Raw genomic sequence first — 27,204 nt, 5'->3', positions numbered from 1 at the left:
TATCTATTGGGTGAAATACCGCATTGTGCCATCACAGCAGCAAGATTTGTGACCTGTTGCCACAAGAAAAGGGCAACCACCCATAATTATGTTTATTTATTTTCCCTTTTGTACTTTAACTATTTGCACATAATATATACATTTGAAATGTCTTTATTCTTTTGGAACTTTTGTGAGTGTAATGCTTACTGTTCTTTTTATTGTTAATTTCACTTTAGTTTATTATCTACTTCACTTGCTTTGGCAATGTTAACATATATTTCCCATGCCAATAAAGCACTTAAAATGAAATTGAACTGAGAGAGAAAGAGAGAGACCTATTAGATCACAGCAAAATCACAGTCTACTTGAACAGAGTAATATTCAATCATGAGGCATCAAAGCCAAAGGAACTGAGTAATATTAAGAAATGCTATAGATGGAAGGAATGTAGCGTGGAAACCTACCAAAAAACTATTAGACAACAACAAATTCAATCCCTTTTAGACAACTTCCTGGACAAAATGTTCCACTGTAATAGTGAAGGTGTAAACCTGGCAGTAGAAAATCTAAACAGTATATTTGACTTCTCAGCTTCCCTATCAAATCTAGAAATGTCAAACATAAAACCGAAGAAAATGAACAACAATGACAAATGGTTTGAAGAATGCAAAAACCTAAGAAAGAAATTCAGAAACCTATCCAACCAAAAACATAGAGACCCAGAAAACCTGAGCCTACGCCTTCACTATGGTGAATAACTATAACAATACAGACATACACTAGAGAGAGAGAGAGAGAGAGAGAGAGAGAGAGAGAGAGAGAGAGAAAGCTAAGTGACCTTTCCAGTAGGTCTACACTCAAGCCCTGGGGGGAGGATGGATGGACAAACAGACACTGTCAGGAGGGAGAGAGGGAGTCTGGGTGGGGGGGTATGGACTCAGCTTCAGACTATGTCCTGTCGCCTCCACTCTCTGCCCTTTCTGATGAAAATGTCAGCTCATCCCCCTTCTCTGAAAAAACACACACACTTGCTTTAATTCACTTTCTCTCTAACTCCTTGGCTAACTCCCTCACTGATCCAGGTGCTCTGACTATCTCCACTGTCCCTGCTATGCCTCTTAATGTGTCTTACTGTTGCATACATCACTGTCCCTGCTATGCCTCTTAATGTGTCTTACTGTTGCATACATCACTGTCCCTGCTATGCCTCTTAATGTGTCTTACTGTTGCATACATCACTGTCCCTGCTATGCCTCTTAATGTGTCTAACTGTTGCATACATCACTGTCCCTGCTATGCCTCTTAATGTGTCTTACTGTTGCATACATCACTGTCCCTGCTATGCCTCTTAATGTGTCTAACTGTTGCATACATCACTGTCCCTGCTATGCCTCTTAATGTGTCTTACTGTTGCATACATCACTGTCCCTGCTATGACTATTAAAGGTCAACTGCCCCTTAGAACCAACTTCTCTGGTTTTGAACGACCCCTGAGTCATTGATATGCGACAGAAACATTAATTGTAGTGTCAAAATGAACTACAAAGTGTAAACAGGTCAATGTCGGTTATGTGTTAACCAACTAGCCTACCTGGTTAAATAAAGGTGAAATAAAAAAATGTAACTAGGCAAGTCAGTTAAGAACAAATTCTTACGTACAATGTCGGGCTACCGGGGAACAGTGGGTTAACTGCCTTGTTCAGGGGCAGAATTACATTCTTATTTTTTTACCTAGTCAGCTCGGGGATTCGCTCCAGAAACCTTTTGGGTTACCAGCCCAACGTGCTAACTACTAGGCTACCTGCCGCCCCATAAAGTAAGTCTTGTCCTAAACTGAGTTTGGTAAGTGACTGCGTCATGACTTACTTGAGGGTTTGGTTTGGATTACAATTACGTCAACAATTTATGCCTCCTTTCACTTATTAACACTGTGGCACTGTGTTTTCTGGGATAAACACTGGGCGAGTGGGCGAGTGGGCGAGTTCACCATCTGTTAACGCTGTGTTTCTGGGATAAACACTGGGCGAGTGGGCGAGTTCACCATCTGTTAACGCTGTGTTTCTGGGATAAACACTGGGCGACTGGGCGAGTTCACCATCTGTTAACGCTGTGTTTCTGGGATAAACACTGGGCGACTGGGCGAGTTCACCATCTGTTAACGCTGTGTTTCTGGGATAAACACTGGGCGACTGGGCGAGTTCACCATCTGTTAACGCTGTGTTTCTGGGATAAACACTGGGCGGCTGGGCGAGTTCACCCGCTGTTAACACTGTGTTTCTGGGATAAACACTGGGCGACTGGGCGAGTTCACCCGCTGTTAACGCTGTTTTTCTGGGATAAACACTGGACGACTGGGCAAGTTCACCCGCTGTTAACGCTGTGTTTCTGGGATAAACACTGGGCGACTGGGCGAGTTCACCCGCTGTTAACGCTGTGTTTCTGGGATAAACACTGGGCGGCTGGGCGAGTTCACCATCTGTTAACGCTGTGTTTCTGAAATAAACACTGGGCGAGTTCACCATCTGTTAACACTGTGTTTCTGGGATAAACACTGGGCGGCTGGGCGAGTTCACCCGCTGTTAACGCTGTGTTTTCTGGGATAAGCACTGGGCGACTGGGCGAGTTCACCATCTGTTAACGCTGTGTTTCTGGGATAAACACTGGGCGAGTTCACCATCTGTTAACGCTGTGTTTCTGGGATAAACACTGGGCGACTGGGCGAGTTCACCATCTGTTAACGCTGTGTTTCTGGGATAAACACTGGGCGGCTGGGCGAGTTCACCATCTGTTAACGCTGTGTTTCTGGGATAAACACTGGACAACTGGGCGAGTTCACCCGCTGTTAACGCTGTGTTTCTGGGATAAACACTGGACGACTGGGCAAGTTCACCCGCTGTTAACGCTGTGTTTCTGGGATAAACACTGGATGACTGGGCAAGTTCACCCGCTGTTAACGCTGTGTTTCTGGGATAAACACTGGGCGACTGGGCGAGTTCACCATCTGTTAACGCTGTGTTTCTGGGATAAACACTGGGCGGCTGGGTGAGTTCACCCGCTGTTAACACTGTGTTTCTGGGATAAACACTGGGCGACTGGGCGAGTTCACCCGCTGTTAACACTGTGTTTCTGGGATAAACACTGGGCGACTGGGCGAGTTCACCCGCTGTTAACGCTGTTTTTCTGGGATAAACACTGGACGACTGGGCGAGTTCACCCGCTGTTAACGCTGTGTTTCTGGGATAAACACTGGGCGGCTGGGCGAGTTCACCATCTGTTAACGCTGTGTTTCTGGGATAAACACTGGACGACTGGGCGAGTTCACCCGCTGTTAACGCTGTGTTTCTGGGATAAACACTGGGCGAGTTCACCATCTATTAACACTGTGTTTATGGGATAAACACTGGACGACTGGGCGAGTTCACCCGCTGTTTACCGCTGTGTTTCTGGGATAAACACTGGGCGACTGGGCGAGTTCACCCGCTGTTAACGCTGTGTTTCTGGGATAAACACTGGGCGGCTGGGAGAGTTCACCATCTATTAACGCTGTGTTTCTGGGATAAACACTGGGCGGCTGGGCGAGTTCACCATCTGTTAACGCTGTGTTTCTGGGATAAGCACTGGGCGACTGGGCGAGTTCACCATCTGTTAACGCTGTGTTTCTGGGATAAACACTGGGCGACTGGGCGAGTTCACCATCTGTTAACGCTGTGTTTCTGGGATAAACACTGGGCGACTGGGCGAGTTCACCATCTGTTAACGCTGTGTTTCTGGGATAAGCACTGGGCGACTGGGCGAGTTCACCATCTGTTAACGCTGTGTTTCTGGGATAAACACTGGGCGGCTGGGCGAGTTCACCCGCTGTTAACGCTGTGTTTCTGGGATAAACACTGGACGACTGGGCGAGTTCACCCGCTGTTAACGCTGTGTTTCTGGGATAAACACTGGGCGGCTGGGCGAGTTCACCCGCTGTTAACGCTGTTAACTTCAAGTAGGTTTCGGTTTTGCTAGGGCATTGTGGATCGGGTTTGGCAAGTTCAAATACAGTGATAGAAATTACATGGATGAACATCTAATTCTGACATGAAACTGTGTGAGCTAGTTGAAAGGCAGGTTGTTGTGTTATTCAAACTGAGGTGTGTTTCCACTAACTCAGCCAGACCTGCTCTACACATCATACTGCTTTCTGATTCATCACTGTGGTTACCCAACCACTGCTGACAGAGACTTGGGTGACGCACAGATACACATTTCATCTGCAATAACTGTGTCTTTCTGTGTGTGTGTGTGTGTGTGTGTGTGTGTGTGTGTGTGTGTGTGAAAGGTGCCCAACCAAGCTAAAACGGACAAATCCAGGCCCAACTAAGGCCCTCTAAAACAGGGGACTAATATTCTATTCTCAGAGATAGGAAAGGAGAGCTAAGAAAAGGAACCCTGTGAGAGAGAGCGAGCAGAGTGGGAGCGAGGAGAGAAAGATAAAAGCGAGGGAGTGAGCGGTAGAGAGGGTGATAGAGAGAGAGTGGTGCTTGAGTTCTGACATTGGAGATGAGGTCCTGGTACTGTACTGTGGTGTGTGTGTGTGTGTGTGTGTGTGTGTGTGTGTGTGTGTGTGTGTGTGTGTGTGTGTGTGTGTGTGTGTGTGTGTGTGTGTGTGTGTGTGTGTGTTTAACAAGAATAGTAAATGAACAAAAATTTGACAAACTTGTTAGTCCCCACAAAATCCCCACAAGGTCAAATGCTATTTCTAAGGAGTTTAGGGTTAAGGTTAGAATTAGTGCTAGGGTTAGAATTAGGTTTAGGGTTAGGTTTTTGGGTTAAGGTTAGGGTTAGGGTAAGAGTACAGGTTAGGGTTAGGTTTAGGTTCGGGGTTAGGGAAAATAGGATTTTGAAAGGGACTGGATTGTGTGTCTCCATAAGGTTAGCTGTACAATACTGTGTGTGTGTGTGTGTGTGTGTGTGTGTGTGTGTGTGCATGTGCGTGTGCGTGTGTGTGCTTGTATTCCTATCCTGGTGGGTACCGGAAATCCCACAAACATTTCCCAGGTCCCCATGAGGACAAAGGCTATTTTAGGTTTAGGGTTAGAATGAAGGTTTCGATTGGTGTGTGTGTGGGTTAGTTCTTCTACCCTTGTAGGGACCTAAAATCCCCCAAAGTCACCACAAGGATAGTTAAACAAGGAACATTCTCCCTCGTGGGGACATTTCCCTCTTCCCCATGAGGACAAAGGCTATTTTAACATTTTAGGGTTTAGGTTTAGGGTTAAAATTAGGGTTAGGGTTACAATTTTTAATAGATTTTTTATTGGAAATTATGATTTTTAAAGGACTTTGAATGGAAATTATGATTTTTAATGGTTTTAAATGAAAAGGAATTATAGATTCCCACAAGGATAGAAGAATATAACATGGCATGTTTGTGTGTGTGTGTGTGTGTGTGTGTGTGTGTGTGTGTGTGTGTGTGTGTGTGTGTGTGTGTGTGTGTGTGTGTGTGTGTGTGTGTGTGTGTGTGTGTGTGTGTGTGTGTGTGTGTGTGTGTGTGTGTGTGTGTGCGCGTGCATATGTCCGTGTGTGTATTAAGATGGTATTTTGTGTGGGAGGTCTATAATAATGGAGCAGGCCAGCAGGGTAATGCTCTTTCATATGAAAACAGAGACTGGTCTATTTCATAATCATCTGTCCAGATTACCACAGTAAGCCCTGGTTGGCACTAGTCTGTCAACCCCTCTGAATCCCACTGCAATGCCACAATTATCCAATTAAAACGCCTGTACAAAACAGCAACACACACACAACTGCTAAACTACACACACTACACACACTACAACTACTAAATCGTGTACATTTGAGTTGGTAATCTCAAAATGATCTTATATTGTGCAGATGTATCGTACAGCAATCATGAATTGATATAGTAAATATAGTTTACTAGACTCCCTGATACTTTGAACTCAACGTATGGTAAAAAAACAGTAGCTTGGAAAGAAGGTTTGTTCTGCAAAGCAGCAGACCCTAAGGTATATTTTCAACTTATTGCAATCAAAAATATCTACATTTCCAATTTATATCACTAGCTGATGTATGGCTAACACGGTGTTACTGTCCATAGAAGACAGAAACCTGACCTGAAAAGACTTCCTGAACACAGTCAGTTAAAAGCATTCAAATGAGTTCAGCTGGGACAGATGGGCCCCCAGAGGACAACTAACCTACAGAAATAGTCTGGTAGAAAAGGACAAATCCTAGAAGAAATGAGTAACAACACAGACTTTTAAAGCTATAACCCAGAGGAACAGAACTAATAGAGGAGAGAAAGGCAGGAAGACTGGAACAGAAAAATAGGTGAGAAATAAGAAGATGGAGAGAGCAGAGTGCGTGTTAGCTGACAGAGGAGACTGCAGATCAGCTCAGAGGTTATTACCCAACAGGACCATTTTAGCCTCTTTTTCTAATGCGCACGCACACACACACACACACACACACACACACACACACACACGCAAGCACACACACACACACGCACACACGCAAGCACACACACACACACACATGCACACACACACACGCACGCAAGCACACACACACACGCACGCACGCAAGCACACACACAAGCACACACGCAAGCACACACACACACACATGCACACACACACGCACGCAAGCACACACACACACACACACGCACGCAAGCACACACGCAAGCACACACACACACACATGCACACACACACACACAAGCACACACGCAAGCACACACACACACATGCACACACACACGCACGCAAGCACACATGCAAGCACACACGCAAGCACACACGCAAGCACACACACACACATGCACACACACACACGCACGCAAGCACACATGCAAGCACACACGCAAGCACACACACACACGCACGCAAGCACACACGCAAGCACACACACATGCACACACACACACACGCAAGCACAAACACACGCATGCATGCACACACACACACACGCACGCACACACACACAAGCACAAACACGCACACACACAACGTAATTGTGCTTTCATTTTCTACGCAGACTGAGACTCATGGACATAAACTATCTCTCTTTCACACACACTCACACACATAAATACACACGCACACATACACACAGTACATACACACTCACAGTACATAAATACCTTCTCTTTGGTGCCGGACTGGGAGCAGTCTGGCCGGGTGCGGATGGTGAAAGGGGAGGCCAGACGCAGCATTATGGCCTGGAAGGTGGGCTGGATCCTGGGGGAGATGATCTCAAAGCAGTCCCTGAAGGAGAGGGTCCGGTGAGGCTCGATCCGTGCCTGCCTTCTCAGACCTTCCCCTAGCTGCAGCAGCTCCATGCTGGGGCCCAGCACCAGGTGGAAGGGGAAGGCCCTGCAGAATGTAGCCGGACGGATGCGCAGGTCAGTGGGGGAGAGGGAGAGGGGCGGGAGGGTCTGCTTGGAGGTCTCTGATGGAAGGGTGACAGAGGAGGGAGGGATGGAGGAAGAGGAGGGGAAGGTTTCTCTGATGAGGAAGGACAGTGAGACGGGGGCAGACAATGAAGGGGGTGAGGGAGACGAGGAAGGAGAAGCGGTGAGAGTAGGGATGGAGTCTCCACCTGAGTGCTCTGCGTCCTCATTGGGCGACAAGGACGCTAGGGGAGGGGCTTCCTTCACCACAACGTGGGAGTGGAAGATTCGGCGTGCGACACCTCGAATCAAACCAGGCATAGCCAATCCCACGACAGGGGCGGGGTTAAAGCAGTGGAGGAGGAGAAGCTTTCCTCCCACCCTCTCCCCTCCTCCTCCTCCTCCTCCTCTCTCCTCCTGGTGAGGGTCTTTGCATTGAAAAGAGGGGCTCTCTGAAGAGGCGCGGCGTCCGGTCGAGGTTCTGATATGTTCTAAGATGGCGTCAAAGCCGTTAAAGAAGTCCTGCAGGTTCCCTCCCACCGCTCTTAGAACCCGCTCGTTCTCCTCGAAACACAGACCGAAGAACTCCTCCCCGAAACGCTCCCTCAGCTCACAGAACCGCACACCTAGAACACAGAGCAAACAAAACCTGAGGACAATGTAAGAACAACACAACCACAACATCAGGACACTGTAGGGACAACACAACCACAACATCAGGACAACGTAAGGACAACACAACCACAACATCCAGACAACGTAAGGACAACACAACCATAACATCAGGACAACGTAAGGACAACACAACCACAACATCAGGACAACGTAAGGACAACACGACCACAACATCAGGACACTGTAGGGACAACACAACCACAACATCAGGACAACGTAAGGACAACACAACCACAACATCAGGACAACGTAAGGACAACACAACCACAACATCAGGACAACGTAAGGACAACACAACCACAACATCAGGACAACGTAAGGACAACACAACCACAACATCAGGACAACGTAAGGACAACACAACCACAACATCAGGACAACATAAGGATAACACAACCACAACATCCGGACAACGTAAGGACAACACAACCACAACATCAGGACAACGTAAGGACAACACAACCACAACATCAGGACAACGTAAGGACAACACAACCACAACATCAGGACAACGTAAGGACAACACAACCACAACATCAGGACAACGTAAGGACAACACAACCACAACATCAGGACAACGTAAGGATAACACAACCACAACATCCGGACAACGTAAGGACAACACAACCACAACATCAGGACAACGTAAGGATAACACAACCACAACATCCGGACAACGTAAGGACAACACAACCACAACATCAGGACAACGTAAGGATAACACAACCACAACATCCGGACAACGTAAGGACAACTCAACCACAACATAAAAATAAACAAACACAGCTGGAGTGCCATGGCTAGGCTGTGGGGAGTTATTTACTGCGAAGGAGAGGCAGAGCAGAACACTGATCTGGAGTCTGCTTTAGAGCACACACACACACACACACACACACACACACACACACACACACACACACACACACACACACACACACACACACACACACACACACACACACACACACACACAGCTGCTGTTTGTCTGACTGATCAGTCAACCCTGATGCATAACAAACAGAGAGATCACTACAGGCTGGACAACACACAAAGAACTACAAACCACACACACACAGAGGTGGGTTAGGTAATGAGGGTATGGTGAGGAGCATGCTGACATTTACAGGCATGTCACGGCTGAGACAGATATGGAGAGAGGGAGGTAGAGAGACATGGCGGGAGGGAGGTAGAGAGCTGTAGGGAGGGAGATAGAGAGATGGAGAGAGGAGGGTAGAGGGAGGTAGAGAGACATGGAGGGAGGGAGGTAGAGAGATGGAGAGAGGAGGGTAGAGGGAGGTAGAGAGACATGGAGGGAGGGAGGTAGAGAGATGGAGAGAGGAGGGTAGAGGGAGGTAGAGAGACATGGAGGGAGGGAGGTAGAGAGATGGAGAGAGGAGGGTAGAGGGAGGTAGAGAGACATGGAGGGAGGGAGGTAGAGAGATGGAGAGAGGAGGGTAGAGGGAGGTAGAGAGACATGGCGGGAGGGAGGTAGAGAGATGGAGAGAGGAGGGTAGAGGGAGGTAGAGAGACATGGCGGGAGGGAGGTAGAGAGATGGAGAGAGGAGGGTAGAGGGAGGTAGAGAGACATGGCGGGAGGGAGGTAGAGAGATGGAGAGAGGAGGGTAGAGGGAGGTAGAGAGACATGGCGGGAGGGAGGTAGAGAGATGGAGAGAGGAGGGTAGAGGGAGGTAGAGAGACATGGCGGGAGGGAGGTAGAGAGATGGAGAGAGGAGGGTAGAGGGAGGTAGAGAGACATGGCGGGAGGGAGGTAGAGAGCTGTAGAGAGGGAGATAGAGAGATAGAGAGAGGAGGGTAGAGGGAGGTAGAGAGAGGAAGGTAGAGGGAGGTAGAGAGAGGAAGGTAGAGGGATGAAGGTAGAGAGAGATGGAGAGGAAGGTAGAGGGAGGTAGAGAGAGGAAGGTGGAGGGAGGTAGAGAGAGGAAGGTAGAGGGATGATGGTAGAGAGAGATGGAGAGAGGAAGGTAGAGGGAGGTAGAGAGAGGAAGGTGGAGGGAGGTAGAGAGAGGAAGGTAGAGGGATGATGGTAGAGAGAGATGGAGAGAGGAAGGTAGAGGGAGGTAGAGAGAGGAAGGTGGAGGGAGGTAGAGAGAGGAAGGTAGAGGGAGGTAGAGAGAGGAAGGTAGAGGGATGATGGTAGAGAGAGATGGAGAGAGGAAGGTAGAGGGAGGTAGAGAGAGGAAGGTGGAGGGAGGTAGAGAGAGGAAGGTAGAGGGAGGTAGAGAGAGCTGGCGGGAGGGAGATAGAGAGATGGAGAGAGGAAGGTAGAGGGAGGTAGAGAGAGCTGGAGAGAGGAAGGTAGAGGGAGGTAGAGAGAGGAAGGTAGAGGGACGGAGGTAGAGAGAGATGGAAAGAGGAAGGTAGAGAGAGCTGTACGGAGGGAATTAGAGAGATGGAGAGAGGAAGGTAGAGGGAGGTAGAGAGAGATGGAGAGAGGAAGGTAGAGAGAGCTGTACGGAGGGAATTAGAGAGATGGAGAGAGGAAGGTAGAGGGAGGTAGAGAGAGATGGAGAGAGGAAGGTAGAGAGAGCTGTACGGAGGGAATTAGAGAGATGGAGAGAGGAAGGTAGAGGGAGGTAGAGAGAGATGGAGGGAGGGATATAGAGAGAGCTGTAGGGAGGGAGATAGAGAGAGGAAGGTTGAGGGAGGTAGAGAGAGATGGAGGGAGGGAGGGAGGGAGGTAGAGAGAGATGGAGAGAGGGAGATAGAGAGATGGAGAGAGGAAGGTAGAGGGAGGTAGAGAGAGATGGAGGGAGGGAGGTAGAGTGAGCTGTAGAGAGGGAGATAGAGAGATGGAGAGAGGAAGGTAGAGGGAGGTAGAGAGAGATGGAGGGAGGGATATAGAGAGAGCTGTAGGGAGGGAGATAGAGAGAGGAAGGTTGAGGGAGGTAGAGAGAGATGGAGGGAGGGAGGTAGAGAGAGATGGAGAGAGGGAGATAGAGAGATGGAGAGAGGAAGGTAGAGGGAGGTAGAGAGAGATGGAGGGAGGGAGGTAGAGTGAGCTGTAGAGAGGGAGATAGAGAGATGGAGAGAGGAAGGTAGAGAGAGCTGTACGGAGGGAATTAGAGAGATGGAGAGAGGAAGGTAGAGGGAGGTAGAGAGAGATGGAGGGAGGGAGGGATATAGAGAGAGCTGTAGGGAGGGAGATAGAGAGAGGAAGGTTGAGGGAGGTAGAGAGAGATGGAGGGAGGGAGGTAGAGAGAGATGGAGAGAGGGAGATAGAGAGATGGAGAGAGGAAGGTAGAGGGAGGTAGAGAGAGATGGGGGGAGGGAGGTAGAGTGAGCTGTAGAGAGGGAGATAGAGAGATGGAGAGAGGAAGGTAGAGGGAGGTAGAGAGAGATGGGGGGAGGGAGGTAGAGTGAGCTGTAGAGAGGGAGATAGAGAGATGGAGAGAGGAAGGTAGAGGGAGGTAGAGAAAGATGGAGAGAGGAAGGTAGAGGGAGGTAAAGAGAGGAAGGTAGAGGGGCAGAGGTAGAGGGAGATGGAGAGAGGAAGGTAGAGGGACAGAGGTAGAGAGAGATGGAGAGAGGAAGGTAGAGGTGAAGGGAGGGAGGTAGAGGGAGCTGGAGAGAGGAAGGTAGGTAGAGGGAAATGGACGGAGCGAGAAATTGATGTCGGGAGGGAGGTAGAGGTACAGAGAAGGAGAACACTGAGGAACAGGTTGTGCTTTAACCTAATGACCATCAGTACTGCAGCACAAGGATAGAGGGAGGGAGGGAGGGAGGGAGGGAGGGAGGGAGGGAGGGAGGGAGGGAGGGAGGGAGGGAGGGAGGGAGGGAGGGAGGGAGGGAGCTAGGAAAGGGAGAGGAAGTAGGAGACAAAGAGAAAAGCAGAAAGAGGTGAAGAAGTGTGTGTTTGTCAGAACTCCACCCAGATGTGTCTCCTCATTGGAAGGTAGCTGTAGGGTTCCAGAGGGGTATGTGTTCATGCATGTGGAGAGGCTGCTTTTAGTTGCAAAGTCCAGCTGAAGAATCGTACTAGTGTAAGCACCGAGTAAGCATTATAAATCACAAATCACACGCCCATTCCACACACACAGCTTTATTCTTTGGGGTGAAATTTCAGGACCTTTTGGGGAGTCAAAATGACACACATACGGACACACACACACACACAAAAACACACACACACATGGTAGAGTGATACTGACCCTGTAGAGTAGCCATGTACTGTAGTATTCCAGAGATGTCCGCCTCTTCTCCAGAACCACAATGATCCACAAAGGGACACTTCTCCAAAGTAACACTTTTCATTTCCTCCTTCCCATCCTCTCTGCACCTTAAACACACACACACACACACACACACACACACACACACACACACACACACACACACACACACACACACACACACACACACACACACACACACGCATGCGCGCACACACACGCACGCACACACACACATGGAATGGAGACATAAAGATGATATAACAGGCTAGAGAGCATCTACACACACACACACACACACACATAAACACACACGCACACACACACACACATACACACACAGTCTTCTACAGCTAACCTTGTAGGGACACACAATTTAGTCCCATTCAAAATCCTATTTTCCCTAACCCCTTACCCTAACCTTAAACCTAACCTTAACCCTAAACCTAACCCTAGCTCCTGACACTAAAACTAACCTAATTCTAAGCGTAGCACTAATTCTAACCTTAACACTAATCCCCCTAGAAATAGCATTTGACCTTGTGGGGATTTTGTGGGGACAAACAAATCCCCCCACCAACACACACACAGAGCATTGGACAGAAACTCACACCAACACACACACAGAGCATTGGACAGAAACTCACACCAACACACACACAGAGCATTGGACAGAAACTCACACCAACACACACACAGAGCATTGGACAGAAACTCACACCAACACACACACAGAGCATTGGATAGAAACTCACACCAACACACACACAGAGCATTGGACAGAAACTCACACCAACACACACACAGAGCATTGGACAGAAACTCACACCAACACACACACAGAGCATTGGACAGAAACTCACACCAACACACACACAGAGCATTGGACAGAAACTCACACCAACACACACACAGAGCATTGGACAGAAACTCACACCAACACACACACAGAGCATTGGACAGAAACTCACACCAACACACACACAGAGCATTGGACAGAAACTCACACCAACACACACACAGAGCATTGGACAGAAACTCACACCAACACACACAGAAAGTAATACTCAACTAATTGAAAGAAGTACACAGAGCAATGTTCACACAAAATACAAACACACGTTATGTAATGGATGAATTAGTTACATGCTTTTCTCAATTATAACACATGGATTAGATAAAAAGGAACAATGGCCTTGCTCTTTTGTGACCTCACTATGTTACTAGAGATTATTACTCACAGAGTCTTTATCCAGTCTTACCAAAGTCTATAGCTACATGTAGTACACCATTCTCAAGAGCATAGACACACACACACACACACACACACACACACGCATACACACACACACACACACACACACACACACACACACACACACACACACACACACACACACACACACGCATACACACACACACACACGCACACACACACACACACACACACACACACACACACACACACACACACACGCATACACACACACACACATACACACACACGCACACACACACACACACACACACACACACACACACACACATGCGTACACACACGCATACCCACACACACGTACACACATACACGCGTACACACACACACACGCATACACAGATGCATACACACACACACACACGTGTGCACACACACACACAGCACAGCAGTCCTTACCTGATCTCTTTCTGTCTGTAGAACTCTAAGGTTCTCTGTAAAGACTGTTGAACCATCTGTGTCTGAAAGAAGATGGAAAAACAAATGTTACTGGGCCAGTAACCGAAAGGTCGCTGGTTCGAATCCCCGAGGCAATAAGGCGAAAAGTCTGGCAATGTGCCCTTGAGCAAGTGATTTAACCCTAATTGCACCAGGGTTGCCGTTGATAATGTCAGACCCTGGCCGTGACCCCGCTCTCACATTTCCAATTCACACATACGTATTAATACACACTAGTACATGTGTGGAATAGGACAAATATAAGAACATTGTTGTCCTGGTCGTGACTAAAAACTCAGGGCCCTATATATAAAAACAGATCATTTCAACAGCCTGCATTTAAAGATGACACCTTAACGCTTTACAAACGGTCCAGTAATGTATAACTGGCACACAAAAAAACTATATTTTCCTATCACCACCAATAACAAAAAATACAGAAAGCTTTAAATATTCTAAATCCAGTTTTACCTCTAAATTCCTCTGCAGTGGGCTCTGACTGAGACGGTGTGTGTGCCCGCGTACATGCGCGTGTGTTTGTGTGTAAGGGAGAGTGGTGTTAATATGATGAACATTAATAAAATCCTGCAGCAACGCTAAATGAACACTGTTGTGTCAGTCTGGGGTCATCCTACGGTCTCTGCTAAAACATGGTGTACAGGACACCAGCATCTGGGGTCATCCTACGGCCTCTGCTGAAACCTGGTGTACAGGACACCAGCATCTGGGGTCATCCTACGGCCTCTGCTGAAACCTGGTGTACAGGACACCAGCATCTGGGGTCATCCTACGGCCTCTGCTGAAACCTGGTGTACAGGACACCAGCATCTGGGGTCATCCTACGGCCTCTGCTGAAACCTGGTGTACAGGACACCAGCATCTGGGGGTCATCCTACGGTCTCTGCTGAAACCTGCTGTACAGGACACCAGCATCTGGGGTCATCCTACGGCCTCTGCTGAAACCTGCTGTACAGGACACCAGCATCTGGGGTCATCCTACGGTCTCTGCTGAAACCTGCTGTACAGGACACCAGCATCTGGGGTCATCCTACGGCCTCTGCTGAAACCTGGTGTACAGGACACCAGCATCTGGGGTCATCCTACGGTCTCTGCTGAAACCTGGTGTACAGGACACCAGCATCTGGGGTCATCCTACGGCCTCTGCTGAAACCTGGTGTACAGGACACCAGCATCTGGGGTCATCCTACGGTCTCTGCTGAAACCTGCTGTACAGGACACCAGCATCTGGGGTCATCCTACGGCCTCTGCTGAAACCTGGTGTACAGGACACCAGCATCTGGGGTCATCCTACGGCCTCTGCTGAAACCTGGTGTACAGGACACCAGCATCTGGGGTCATCCTACGGCCTCTGCTGAAACCTGGTGTACAGGACACCAGCATCTGGGGTCATCCTACGGTCTCTGCTGAAACCTGGTGTACAGGACACCAGCATCTGGGGTCATCCTACGGCCTCTGCTGAAACCTGGTGTACAGGACACCAGCATCTGGGGTCATCCTACGGTCTCTGCTGAAACCTGGTGTACAGGACACCAGCATCTGGGGTCACCCTACGACCTCTGCTGAAACCTGGTGTACAGGACACCAGCATCTGGGGTCACCCTACGACCTCTGCTGAAACCTGGTGTACAGGACACCAGCATCTGGGGTCACCCTACGGCCTCTGCTGAAACCTGGTGTACAGGACACCAGCATCTGGGGTCACCCTACGGTCTCTGCTGAAACCTGGTGTACAGGACACCAGCATCTGGGGTCATCCTACGGTCTCTGCTGAAACCTGCTGTACAGGACACCAGCATCTGGGGTCATCCTACGGTCTCTGCTGAAACCTGCTGTACAGGACACCAGCATCTGGGGTCATCCTACGGCCTCTGCTGAAACCTGGTGTACAGGACACCAGCATCTGGGGTCATCCTACGGTCTCTGCTGAAACCTGGTGTACAGGACACCAGCATCTGGGGTCATCCTACGGCCTCTGCTGAAACCTGGTGTACAGGACACCAGCATCTGGGGTCATCCTACGGTCTCTGCTGAAACCTGCTGTACAGGACACCAGCATCTGGGGTCATCCTACGGCCTCTGCTGAAACCTGGTGTACAGGACACCAGCATCTGGGGTCATCCTACGGTCTCTGCTGAAACCTGGTGTACAGGACACCAGCATCTGGGGTCACCCTACGACCTCTGCTGAAACCTGGTGTACAGGACACCAGCATCTGGGGTCACCCTACGACCTCTGCTGAAACCTGGTGTACAGGACACCAGCATCTGGGGTCACCCTACGGCCTCTGCTGAAACCTGGTGTACAGGACACCAGCATCTGGGGTCACCCTACGGTCTCTGCTGAAACCTGGTGTACAGGACACCAGCATCTGGGGTCATCCAACGGTCTCTGCTGAAACCTGGTGTACAGGACACCAGCATCTGGGGTCATCCTACGGCCTCTGCTGAAACCTGCTGTACAGGACACCAGCATCTGGGGTCATCCTACGCTACTGTTTTTCACTGTCTTTTTACTGTTGTCTTTATTTCTTTACTTACCGATTGTTCACCTAATACCTTTTTTTTGCACTGTTGGTTAGAGCCTGTAAGTAAGCATTTCACTGTAAGGTTTACACCTGTTGTATTCAGCATTCCACTGTAAGGTTTACACCTATTGTATTCGGCGCATGTGACAAATAAACTTTGATTTGACTTCATTTCATTTGATTTATACAGGCATAGTGTATCCGTGTCCTGGTGAACAGGAGACCAGCATCTGGCTCATCCAACGTTATATATACAGGAATAGTGTGTGGGTGTCCTGGTGAACAGGAGACCAGCATCTGGCTCATCCAACGTTATATATACAGGAATAGTGTGTGGGTGTCCTGGTGAACAGGAGACCAGCATCTGGCTCATCCAACGTTATATATACAGGAATAGTGTGTGGGTGTCCTGGTGAACAGGAGACCAGCATCTGGCTCATCCAACGTTATATATACAGGAATAGTGTGTGGGTGTCCTGGTGAACAGGAGACCAGCATCTGGCTCATCCAACGTTATATATACAGGAATAGTGTGTGGGTGTCCTGGTGAACAGGAGACCAGCATCTGGCTCATCCAACGTTATATATACAGGAATAGTGTGTGGGTGTCCTGGTGAACAGGAGACCAGCATCTGGCTCATCCAACGTTATATATACAGGAATAGTGTGTGGGTGTCCTGGTGAACAGGAGACCAGCATCTGGCTCATCCAACGTTATATATACAGGAATAGTGTGTGGGTGTCCTGGTGAACAGGAGACCAGCATCTGGCTCATCCAACGTTATATATACAGGAATAGTGTGTGGGTGTCCTGGTGAACAGGAGACCAGCATCTGGCTCATCCAACGTTATATATACAGGCATAGTGTGTGGGTGTCCTGGTGAACAGGAGACCAGCATCTGGCTCATCCAACGTTATATATACAGGAATAGTGTGTGGGTGTCCTGGTGAACAGGAGACCAGCATCTGGCTCATCCAACGTTATATATACAGGAATAGTGTGTGGGTGTCCTGGTGAACAGGAGACCAGCATCTGGCTCATCCAACGTTATATATACAGGAATAGTGTGTGGGTGTCCTGGTGAACAGGAGACCAGCATCTGGCTCATCCAACGTTATATATACAGGAATAGTGTGTGGGTGTCCTGGTGAACAGGAGACCAGCATCTGGCTCATCCAACGTTATATATACAGGAATAGTGTGTGGGTGTCCTGGTGAACAGGAGACCAGCATCTGGCTCATCCAACGTTATATATACAGGCATAGTGTGTGGGTGTCCTATGAGAGTATCCTTGTCTTAGCCATTCATTCACAGAACATACGTCATCGACACACACACTTACTCTCTCCACACATTACCACCAGCAAACCAGTAAAAACAATAACAAGCACACATCTTTTATCAAAATTCACCGACACAGACAAGAAAACATTCACATCACAAAGACTTGTACATGAATCCATACAAACACACACACATTCATATGCTATGAAAGGCGGGTTGGTTTGTTAACACAGTAGATCAGCTGGCTGATCCATACACACACACACACACACACACACACACACACACACACACACACACACACACACACACACACACACACACACACACACACACACACACACACACACACACACACACAAAATGAGTTTTACTCTCTCAGCATCTCTCTCCCTTCTTTCCTCTCTCTTCCCTCTCCATCCTCTGTATCCTTCCTCTGCCCTCCTTTCCTCTCTCCACCCCCTCCATCCTCTGTATCCTTCCTCTGCCCTCCATTCCTCTCTCCTCCCTCTCCATCCTCTGTATCCTTCCTCTGCCCTCCTTTCCTCTCTCCTCCCCCTCCATCCTCTGTATCCTTCCTCTGCCCTCCATTCCTCTCTCCTCCCTCTCCATCCTCTGTATCCTTCCTCTGCCCTCCTTTCCTCTCTCCTCCCTCTCCATCCTCTGTATCCTTCCTCTGCCCTCCTTTCCTCTCTCCTCCCTCTCCATCCTCTGTATCCTTCCTCTGCCCTCCTTTCCTCTCTCCTCCCCTCTCCATCCTCTGTATCCTTCCTCTGCCCTCCTTTCCTCTCTCCTCCCTCTCCATCCTCTGTATCCTTCCTCTGCCCTCCTTTCCTCCATCCTCTCCCTCCATCCTCTGTATCCTTCCTCTGCCCTCCTTTCCTCCATCCTCTCCCTCTCATCCTCTGTATCCTTCCTCTGCCCTCCATTCCTCTCTCCTCCCTCTCCATCCTCTGTATCCTTCCTCTGCCCTCCTTTCCTCTCTCCTCCCCCTCCATCCTCTGTATCCTTCCTCTGCCCTCCTTTCCTCTCTCCTCCCTCTCCATCCTCTGTATCCTTCCTCTGCCCTCCTTTCCTCTCTCCTCCCCCTCCATCCTCTGTATCCTTCCTCTGCCCTCCTTTCCTCTCTCCTCCCCCTCCATCCTCTGTATCCTTCCTCTGCCCTCCTTTCCTCTCTCCTCCCCCTCCATCCTCTGTATCCTTCCTCTGCCCTCCTTTCCTCTCTCCTCCCCCTCCATCCTCTGTATCCTTCCTCTGCCCTCCTTTCCTCTCTCCTCCCTCTCCATCCTCTGTATCCTTCCTCTGCCCTCCTTTCCTCTCTCCTCCCCCTCCATCCTCTGTATCCTTCCTCTGCCCTCCTTTCCTCTCTCCTCCCTCTCCATCCTCTGTATCCTTCCTCTGCCCTCCTTTCCTCTCTCCTCCCTCTCCATCCTCTGTATCCTTCCTCTGCCCTCCTTTCCTCTCTCCTCCCCCTCCATCCTCTGTATCCTTCCTCTGCCCTCCTTTCCTCTCTCCTCCCTCTCCATCCTCTGTATCCTTCCTCTGCCCTCCTTTCCTCTCTCCTCCCCCTCCATCCTCTGTATCCTTCCTCTGCCCTCCTTTCCTCTCTCCTCCCCCTCCATCCTCTGTATCCTTCCTCTGCCCTCCTTTCCTCTCTCCTCCCCCTCCATCCTCTGTATCCTTCCTCTGCCCTCCTTTCCTCTCTCCTCCCTCTCCATCCTCTGTATCCTTCCTCTGCCCTCCTTTCCTCTCTCCTCCCTCTCCATCCTCTGTATCCTTCCTCTGCCCTCCTTTCCTCTCTCCTCCCCCTCCATCCTCTGTATCCTTCCTCTGCCCTCCTTTCCTCTCTCCTCCCCCTCCATCCTCTGTATCCTTCCTCTGCCCTCCTTTCCTCTCTCCTCCCTCTCCATCCTCTGTATCCTTCCTCTGCCCTCCTTTCCTCCATCCTCTCCCTCCCATCATCTGTATCCTTCCTCTTCCCTCCTTTCCTCTCTCCTCTCCCTCCATCATTCGTATCCTTCCTCTGCCCTCCTTTCCTCTCTCCTCTCCCTCCATCATTCGTATCCTTCCTCTGCCCCCTGTCTCTCTTCTCAAGCAGTTCTCCTCCCTCCTCTTCCTCTCTCCTCTTAAGGCAGTATGTTTGTATGTGAGTGCATCTGTGTACGGCTTTAATTAGGGAATGTAGTGCAAATTACGGCACAGTTTCATGTCCCACAGTACAAACAGCCTTGGAAGTTGAACTACACTACTGTAGAACAGTTATGGCTCACACCACTAACTACCACCTCCCTGCATATCTTTATGTTTGTGTTTATGTGTGTGTAATGTGTGGCGACAGAAGGAGGATATGTCCATTTGTGTCCTCTGTTCTGGGTCACTGGTGCTGGCCCGGCTGACAGTATCAGGACCATGAAGTGAACACCAAGTACATGCTCTGTTCTGGGTCACTGTGGCTGGCCCGGCTGACAGTATCAGGACCATGAAGTGAACACCAAGTACATGCTCTGTTCTGGGTCACTGTGGCTGGCCCGGCTGACAGTATCAGGACCATGAAGTGAACACCAAGTACATGCTCTGTTCTGGGTCACTGTGGCTGGCCCGGCTGACAGTATCAGGACCATGAAGTGAACACCAAGTACATGCTCTGTTCTGGGTCACTGTGGCTGGCCCGGCTGACAGTATCAGGACCATGAAGTGAACACCAAGTACATGCTCTGTTCTGGGTCACTGTGGCTGGCCGGCGCGCGGCCTGAGGCACCGTACTGCCGCGGGCACGGGCGCCCCGGCGACGCAGGCCTGAAGTGAACACCAAGTACATGCTCTGTTCTGGGTCACTGTGGCTGGCCCGGCTGACAGTATCAGGACCATGAAGTGAACACCAAGTACATGCTCTGTTCTGGGTCACTGTGGCTGGCCCGGCTGACAGTATCAGGACCATGAAGTGAACACCAAGTTCATGCTCTGTTCTCCGGGTCATGGTTGACTGGTTGCTAAGAGCGGTTCCCTCGTTGCTTTGCTCTTGTATGATTGGGTCACCATGATTGCAGTCTGTGTGTGCGTGTGGGGGCGATCTTTTGACCAGGGAGTAGCAAGCTAAACACTTCCTTAAGACCAAGGAAATTAAAAACAGCGTTGTATAAGACCAGGATATCATCATCATCATCATTATCAGTGCATCTCTAATCTCTAGTTTTTTCCAAGTTTCTGTTCCTTATTGTACACTGTTCTGAAAACACAGATTAATGATGCTGTAAACTGGAGGCCTTCCAAGCAGGTATTTTATTTCACCTGTCCACTTCTTTCACTTCAGTGCAGGTGGAGGAGAAGAGGCTACTCTAGGTAAACAGATACAGTCTCACCCAGAATAACCTCATCCCCGTAAGGAGTGATATAGAATAGGACTAATCTGCTACCCATTCTTCTCTCTCTCTCTCGCTCTCTCTGTATTCTAACAGTCATCTCTTTGCGTGCTGGTCCTTTTGTAACCACGCAGGTGACGCATGCAGAGGGGAGAGAAATACCGGAGAAAATCTCTCTATCTGGGTTTTTTGTAAATGTATCCTACCGTGGGCGACGTTAACCTCCTCAAGCTCTCCCCGAGCGAGTCCAGGTTCACGCGCTTCCGTCTGTTCGCCCGTTTGGGTCCCGGTGCGTCCTCGAACGGGCACGCTAGCTTCTCCACCGGGCTCTTGCCGTTCCAGATGCGTGAAAAGGGGCAGGAGTCGCCGTCATCTCCGGGACTCTCCAGGCACTCCGAGCCCATCGAGCTGAACGACTCCGAAGAGATCTTGCGCGAAGACATGCTGCTGCTGCTAAGTCTGGGCGCGTACGCGTGCGGCGGCGAAACAACACACCGCCACCCGGACTCATCAGATTCACTCGCGTGGGAAAGATGGGGAGGCGCGCGCACCGGTCAAGAGCGTGAGCGACACGAGCTAGAGAACAAATGTATTACCCAAACCAAGATGCTCTCGCGACGGCCAGAGAGAGGGACTATATTCACCAGACGAATCTCATGTCTAACGGCTTTAACCGTTGTCCTCTTTGCTTTCCCTTTGAAATTCCAGTTGAAGTATTATGTCTGCTGCGCACCTCTCCACTATCACATCCTCTGTGGATTCACGGCTTTCTGACTCTCTCTCTCTGTGGACTATTCATGCTTTCATTCCTTCACCCTCTCATCCCTGCAGTTGGCTGTATTCCTCTCCTCTCCAGAGGGCAGGAAACGGTGTGTCCAGGTGCGGGCCTGAGGAGGATCGGGAGATACAGAGAGATGCTTGCGGAGTCAGCTCGAGCCGCTACCTCGTGGAGTTCTATCTGTCCACTCCGCTCGAGCTCTACAGCATCACTATTCTACCTCCATCCGCCACAACCAATCAGATATAATATCAGACCAAACCCTGCCCCCCCTCGCTTAACATCCCTGTGAGAGAGATACTTTAGTTTAGGGCTAGGCTGCTGTTTGGCGCAGATACTGACGGAGGAGACACTAGAGTCAAAAATACAAGTAACTGCAGGAGAAAGCAAAACCATAACCTACAAAATCAAATAGACCTAGTGTTTGCATGTGATTTGATCCTTAATAATTTGATTTCATGCCACACATATGCCAGTTGACCCACACTGTGATTATTATTATCTGACCCTGCTGGTCATCTATGAACGTTTGAACATCTTGGCCAGGTTCTGTTATACTCTCCATCCAATCTCCATCCGGCACAGCCAGAAGTGGACTGGCCACCCCTCATAGCCTGGTTCCTCTCTAGGTTTCTTCCTAGGTTCTGGCCTTTCTAGGGAGTTTTTCCTATCCACCGTGCTTCTACACCTGCATTGTTTGAGGTTTTAGGCTGGGTTTCTGTACAGCACTTTGTGACATCGGCTGATGTAAAAAGGGATTTATAAAACATTTGATTGATTGATTAATTGACTGTGCAATGCCAGCAGAACATATTCAGTGTGTTTGTATACTAGACCAATTTGTCATAATCAACTGAACACTGACCTTTGTAAATAATTTACTTCTTATTTTACTCAAGGTCATAGAGATAAAACAATAATTGAAGGTAGACTTGGTTCTAGTAGACTAGACTATGGTATATGTCAACAATAGTACACAGCCTCCTCTCCTATATGAACCGACTCTGTCCCCATAATAAACACATGATAATGGTATCTGACGGTATTAGCGCAATTAAAATCACAGAGCCGTAGCGGGCGACAGGGCGGAATTCATGTCGAACACTAATCACTTTGGTGACCTTGACCTCTTCTCTGCCCATGTGCCAGACTATCCCCCCAGCCTGAGGCCCGAGACACACAAACTGAAGAAACACTACCAGGATAGTGCATACATATACCCTGCATAAACATACGCACTACATATGCAGTACCAGTCAAAGGTTTGGACACACCTACTCATTCAAGGGGTTTTCTTTATTTTTACTATTTTCTACATTGTACAAAAAAACTGAAGACATCAAAAATAACACTTTTTTTATTTAACTAGGCAAGTCAGTTAAGAACAAATTCTTATTTACAACGACAGCCTACACCGGCCAAACCCTAACCCAGACGACGCTGGGCCAATTGTGCGCAGTCCTATGGGACTCCCAATCACGGCCAGTTGTGATACAGCCTGGAATCGAACCAGGGTCTGTAGTGACACCTCTAGCACTTAGATGCAGTGCCTTAGACCGCTGTGCCACTCGGGAGCCATGTAGTAACCAGAAAAGTGTTAAACAAATCAAAATAGATTTTAGATTCTTCAAAGTAGCCACACTTTGCCTTGATGAGAGCTTTGCACACTCTTGGCATTCACTCAACCAGCTCTCAACCCACATATGCTGAGCACTTGTTGGCTGCTTTTCCTTCACTCTGCGATTCAACTCATCCCAAACCATATCAATTGGGTTGAGGTCAGGTGATTGTGGAGGTCAGGTCATCTGATGCAGCACTCCATCACTCTCCTTGGTCAAATTGCCCTTACACAGCCTGGAGGTGTGTTTTGGGTCATTGTCCTGTTGAAAACAAATGATAGTCCCTCTAAGCGCAAACCAGATGGGATGGCATATCGCTGCAGAATGCCATGGTAGCCATGCTTGTTAAGTGTGCCTTGAATTCTAAATAAATCCCAGACAGTTTCACCAGCAAAGAACCACTACACCTCTTCCTCCGTGCTTCACGGTAGGAACCACACATGCGGAGATCATCAGTTCACCTACTCTGCATTTCACAAAGACATGGCAGTTGGAACCAAAAATCACAAATTTGGAATCATCAGACCAAATAACAGATTTCCACCAGTCTAATGTCCGTTGCTTGTGTTTCTTGGCCCAAGAAAGTCTCTTCTTATTATTGGTGTCCTTTAGTAGTGGTTTCTTTGCAGCAATTCAACCATGAAGGCCTGAATCCCAATGTCTGCTCTGAACAGTTGATGTTGAGATGTGTCTGTTATTTGAACTCTGTGAAGCATTTATTTGGCCTGAAATCTGAAGCTGGTAACTTATCCTCTGCAGCAGAGGTAACTCTGGCTCTTCCTTTCCTGTGGCGGTCCTCATGAGAACCAGTTTCATCATACACTGTAAAAAAGGACCCACAGGCTTAGTAAATATTGCAAAAGAAAATCAATGATTTTTACATAAAATAGTTTTTTGATTTTACTTAAATTGTTGAATATAGAACTTAATTTATATGTGTTGAAAAAGACTGGCATTTGCAAATAAAAATCCAAGATAATATTCTGCTAAATTTGAACAAATATTTCTAGGTAACAACCAACAATTTAAAAATATGATCTAGTTCTGAACGTCAATTGTGCTTGGAACACTTCAACGGACGTTGTCTTGATCTTTCTCCTCTGGAATGGCCATGCGGCAGGTAAGGACCAAATTAAAGCTTGGAATGTAGTTTGGATCTCTCTACACATATTTTTGACAATATTTTGAAATTATTTGTGGAAAAAGTTAAATAATATTATTCAAGTACGAAAAGCCTTTAGCTAGCTATATTGCCAGAGTACATTATATTTGCACGTTGATAAGCTAACTATTTTACGGCCGTGATGTCTGTAAAGTTAGCTAGTGGTGGGCATGCTACTAGCTAGAAAGTTAGCAGTGCATTTGCTCGCCTCCGTGCTGTTTCTAACCTTTGTCGTTTTTGTGTAAGTTTTGTATTAACCGAAATAGCTATGTAACATATTAGCTACCTAGCTTACCAAAAAATGTATCGTCAGCAAACATTACAGTAGAACTAAACACATGGTGCCCCTGCAATTTAATGTTTGCCTGCTAGGCAAGCTAGCCAGGCAGAGACAGGAACGAGCAATACGTAGCTAGCTAGCTAACTACACCTAGCTATCTAGCTACACCTGTCCTTGCAGAAACCTTCTTGTTGTTCACGTATTCACAACATGTTCAAGGCAGGACTGCAAACGTTAACCTTGTGCAGTAGTTACCTAGTCAATAATCTAACAGCCAAACTAGCTAAATGAAATAAGTGGGCTGGCTAGTAATATAGATAACAAGCAGCTCTTCCAATTCAGCTAGGATTGTGATGTTACCCTTTTTTAGCTAGCTAGCTATCTAAAGCTGAAGTCATTCGAGTTTAATTTTCCTGACATTGTCATAGATTTTAATACAACTCCTCTTCTTTAGGTATAGGTATTTACGTATTCAGACATTCCTGAGTACTGGACAGATCATATTTTCCAGAATACATTGACAAGGAATGTAAATGTATTCAAATGTCTGTGTGTTTTCATTGTAGCTCACATTAGGGCTTGACTCAGACGGAGTCAAGAAATGTAAACAGAATACCCGGTACCCCTCGGACAGGTTACACTGGATATTTCTATTACAGTAACCCAACATGTGTGAATAATAGGTATTAGATATATACTGTATTTTATAATCAACAAAATGGATTGAACACGTTAGGCAACAAAAAGTTAACACAGAATTCCAGAAAATAAAACAGCATTTGGGAAAAAAGAACAAGGATTTCATAGGGTCCTATTAGTGTTTTACACAATGCGTTGTCGCCCAGGCAGGTATTGACAATGTGTGTCTTCCTTATTTTAGAATGAGATAGCATATGGGTGTAATGAACACGATGGGAGACAGAGAGCTGGTTCCAAGCGCAGGGTGCAGCAGGTATTTATTGTAAAGAACCACAGCAGGAGGCAGGTAGCTGTGTCCAGGGGCAGGCAGAAGGTCATACACAGCGGTCCAAAAAGGCAACATTACAGGCAAGGAAAAGGCTAGCAATGTCATCTGGGAGATCAGGCAATAGGTTGATAACAGGAAATCCGATAGGCTAAAGTACAGGCAGGGAATAGGCAAAAGACTTCATTAGTGAGGCAGGCAAAAACTATCATACACTGGAGGAGTAAATTATGGGAAAAACAGAGCTCCAAATAGAAGTGTGTTACAAAACAAACAATACCTCACAATGATGGGGTGTAAAGAACTGAACTAAATGGTGTGTGATACTGACATACAGGTGTGTGAACAGGTGATCACAATTCAGGTGATTGGGATCTGGAGAGTGAGCTGCGTTCAGGGGATCTATGTGTTTGAGAGTGTGAGTTGGAAGCAGACGTTACAATGGGATGTGTAAGTAAAATGGGATGTGTGCGTAAAAAATAAAAAATTACCTTTATTTAACCAGGTAGGCCAGTTGAGAACAAGTTCTCATTTACAACTGCGACCTGGCCAAGATAAAGCAAAGCAGTGCGACAAAACAACAACACAGAGTTGCACATGGGATAATCAAACGAACTGTAAATAACAATAGAAAAATCTGTATACAGTGTGTGCAAATGAAGTAAGGAGGTAAGGCAATAAATAGGCCAATAGTTTGAGTTTATTTTATTTTTACAGGGACAGTGCACATTAATCAACGTTTCAGTAAAAGTGCCGGTTTTAGCCAGCCGGCTAATTTTCAACCGCAGTCCCTGGGCAGGTTATTAAAAACAATTACAATATAGACAATCATTGAACAGTGAGCACACGCAGAGTAACATAGGACAAGCAAGACATAGCATACAGACAGAGCAACATAGGACAAGCAAGATGTAGCATACAAACAGAGCAATATAGAACAAAAAGCAACAAGACAAAATCCATAAAAACAACAAAGTGTTTCCACACCTCACAAGCTACAGACAACAGACAACATGGAAAGCGGCAATACACAGCTAGGGATTATGTTCACAAGTCTGATTGACCTTTAGCCATGTCTTCATGCATTTTGTGAAAGTGTGATATGTGGTGCAGTTATGTGTGTCTGATGGCAGTGTATTCCAGACATGGGAAGCTCTCACAGAGAAAGCAGATTTACTAAAGGTGCTTTTCCTTAAGGGAACTATACAGTCACCTCTCATGGCAGACCTTGTGGATCTTCTGCCATA

At 47.9% G+C, this 27,204-nt stretch overlaps 1 protein-coding gene across 1 annotated transcript in view; it reads right to left on the bottom strand.

The window, feature by feature from the left end:
* LOC106613184 (guanylate cyclase 1, soluble, alpha 2) overlaps positions 1-22,126 on the bottom strand; it is a 46,918-nt gene extending 24,792 nt beyond the window's left edge. The window contains exons 1-4 of the mRNA XM_014215189.3: positions 21,361-22,126; positions 13,925-13,986; positions 12,229-12,356; positions 7,136-8,010 (exon numbers count right to left, since the gene is read on the bottom strand). Coding sequence (XP_014070664.2) covers positions 7,136-8,010; positions 12,229-12,356; positions 13,925-13,986; positions 21,361-21,597 — 1,302 coding nt within the window. The 5' untranslated portion in view covers positions 21,598-22,126. The remainder of the gene's footprint in view (positions 1-7,135; positions 8,011-12,228; positions 12,357-13,924; positions 13,987-21,360) is intronic.
* Between the last annotated feature and the right edge of the window lie 5,078 nt (positions 22,127-27,204).

This window comes from Salmo salar, chromosome 09, assembly GCF_965601325.2.
Source record: "Salmo salar chromosome 09, fSalSal1, whole genome shotgun sequence".
Lineage (NCBI taxonomy): Eukaryota > Metazoa > Chordata > Actinopteri > Salmoniformes > Salmonidae > Salmo > Salmo salar.
Note: the sequence above shows the minus strand (reverse complement) of the source record. Positions and strands in the feature narration are given on the sequence as shown.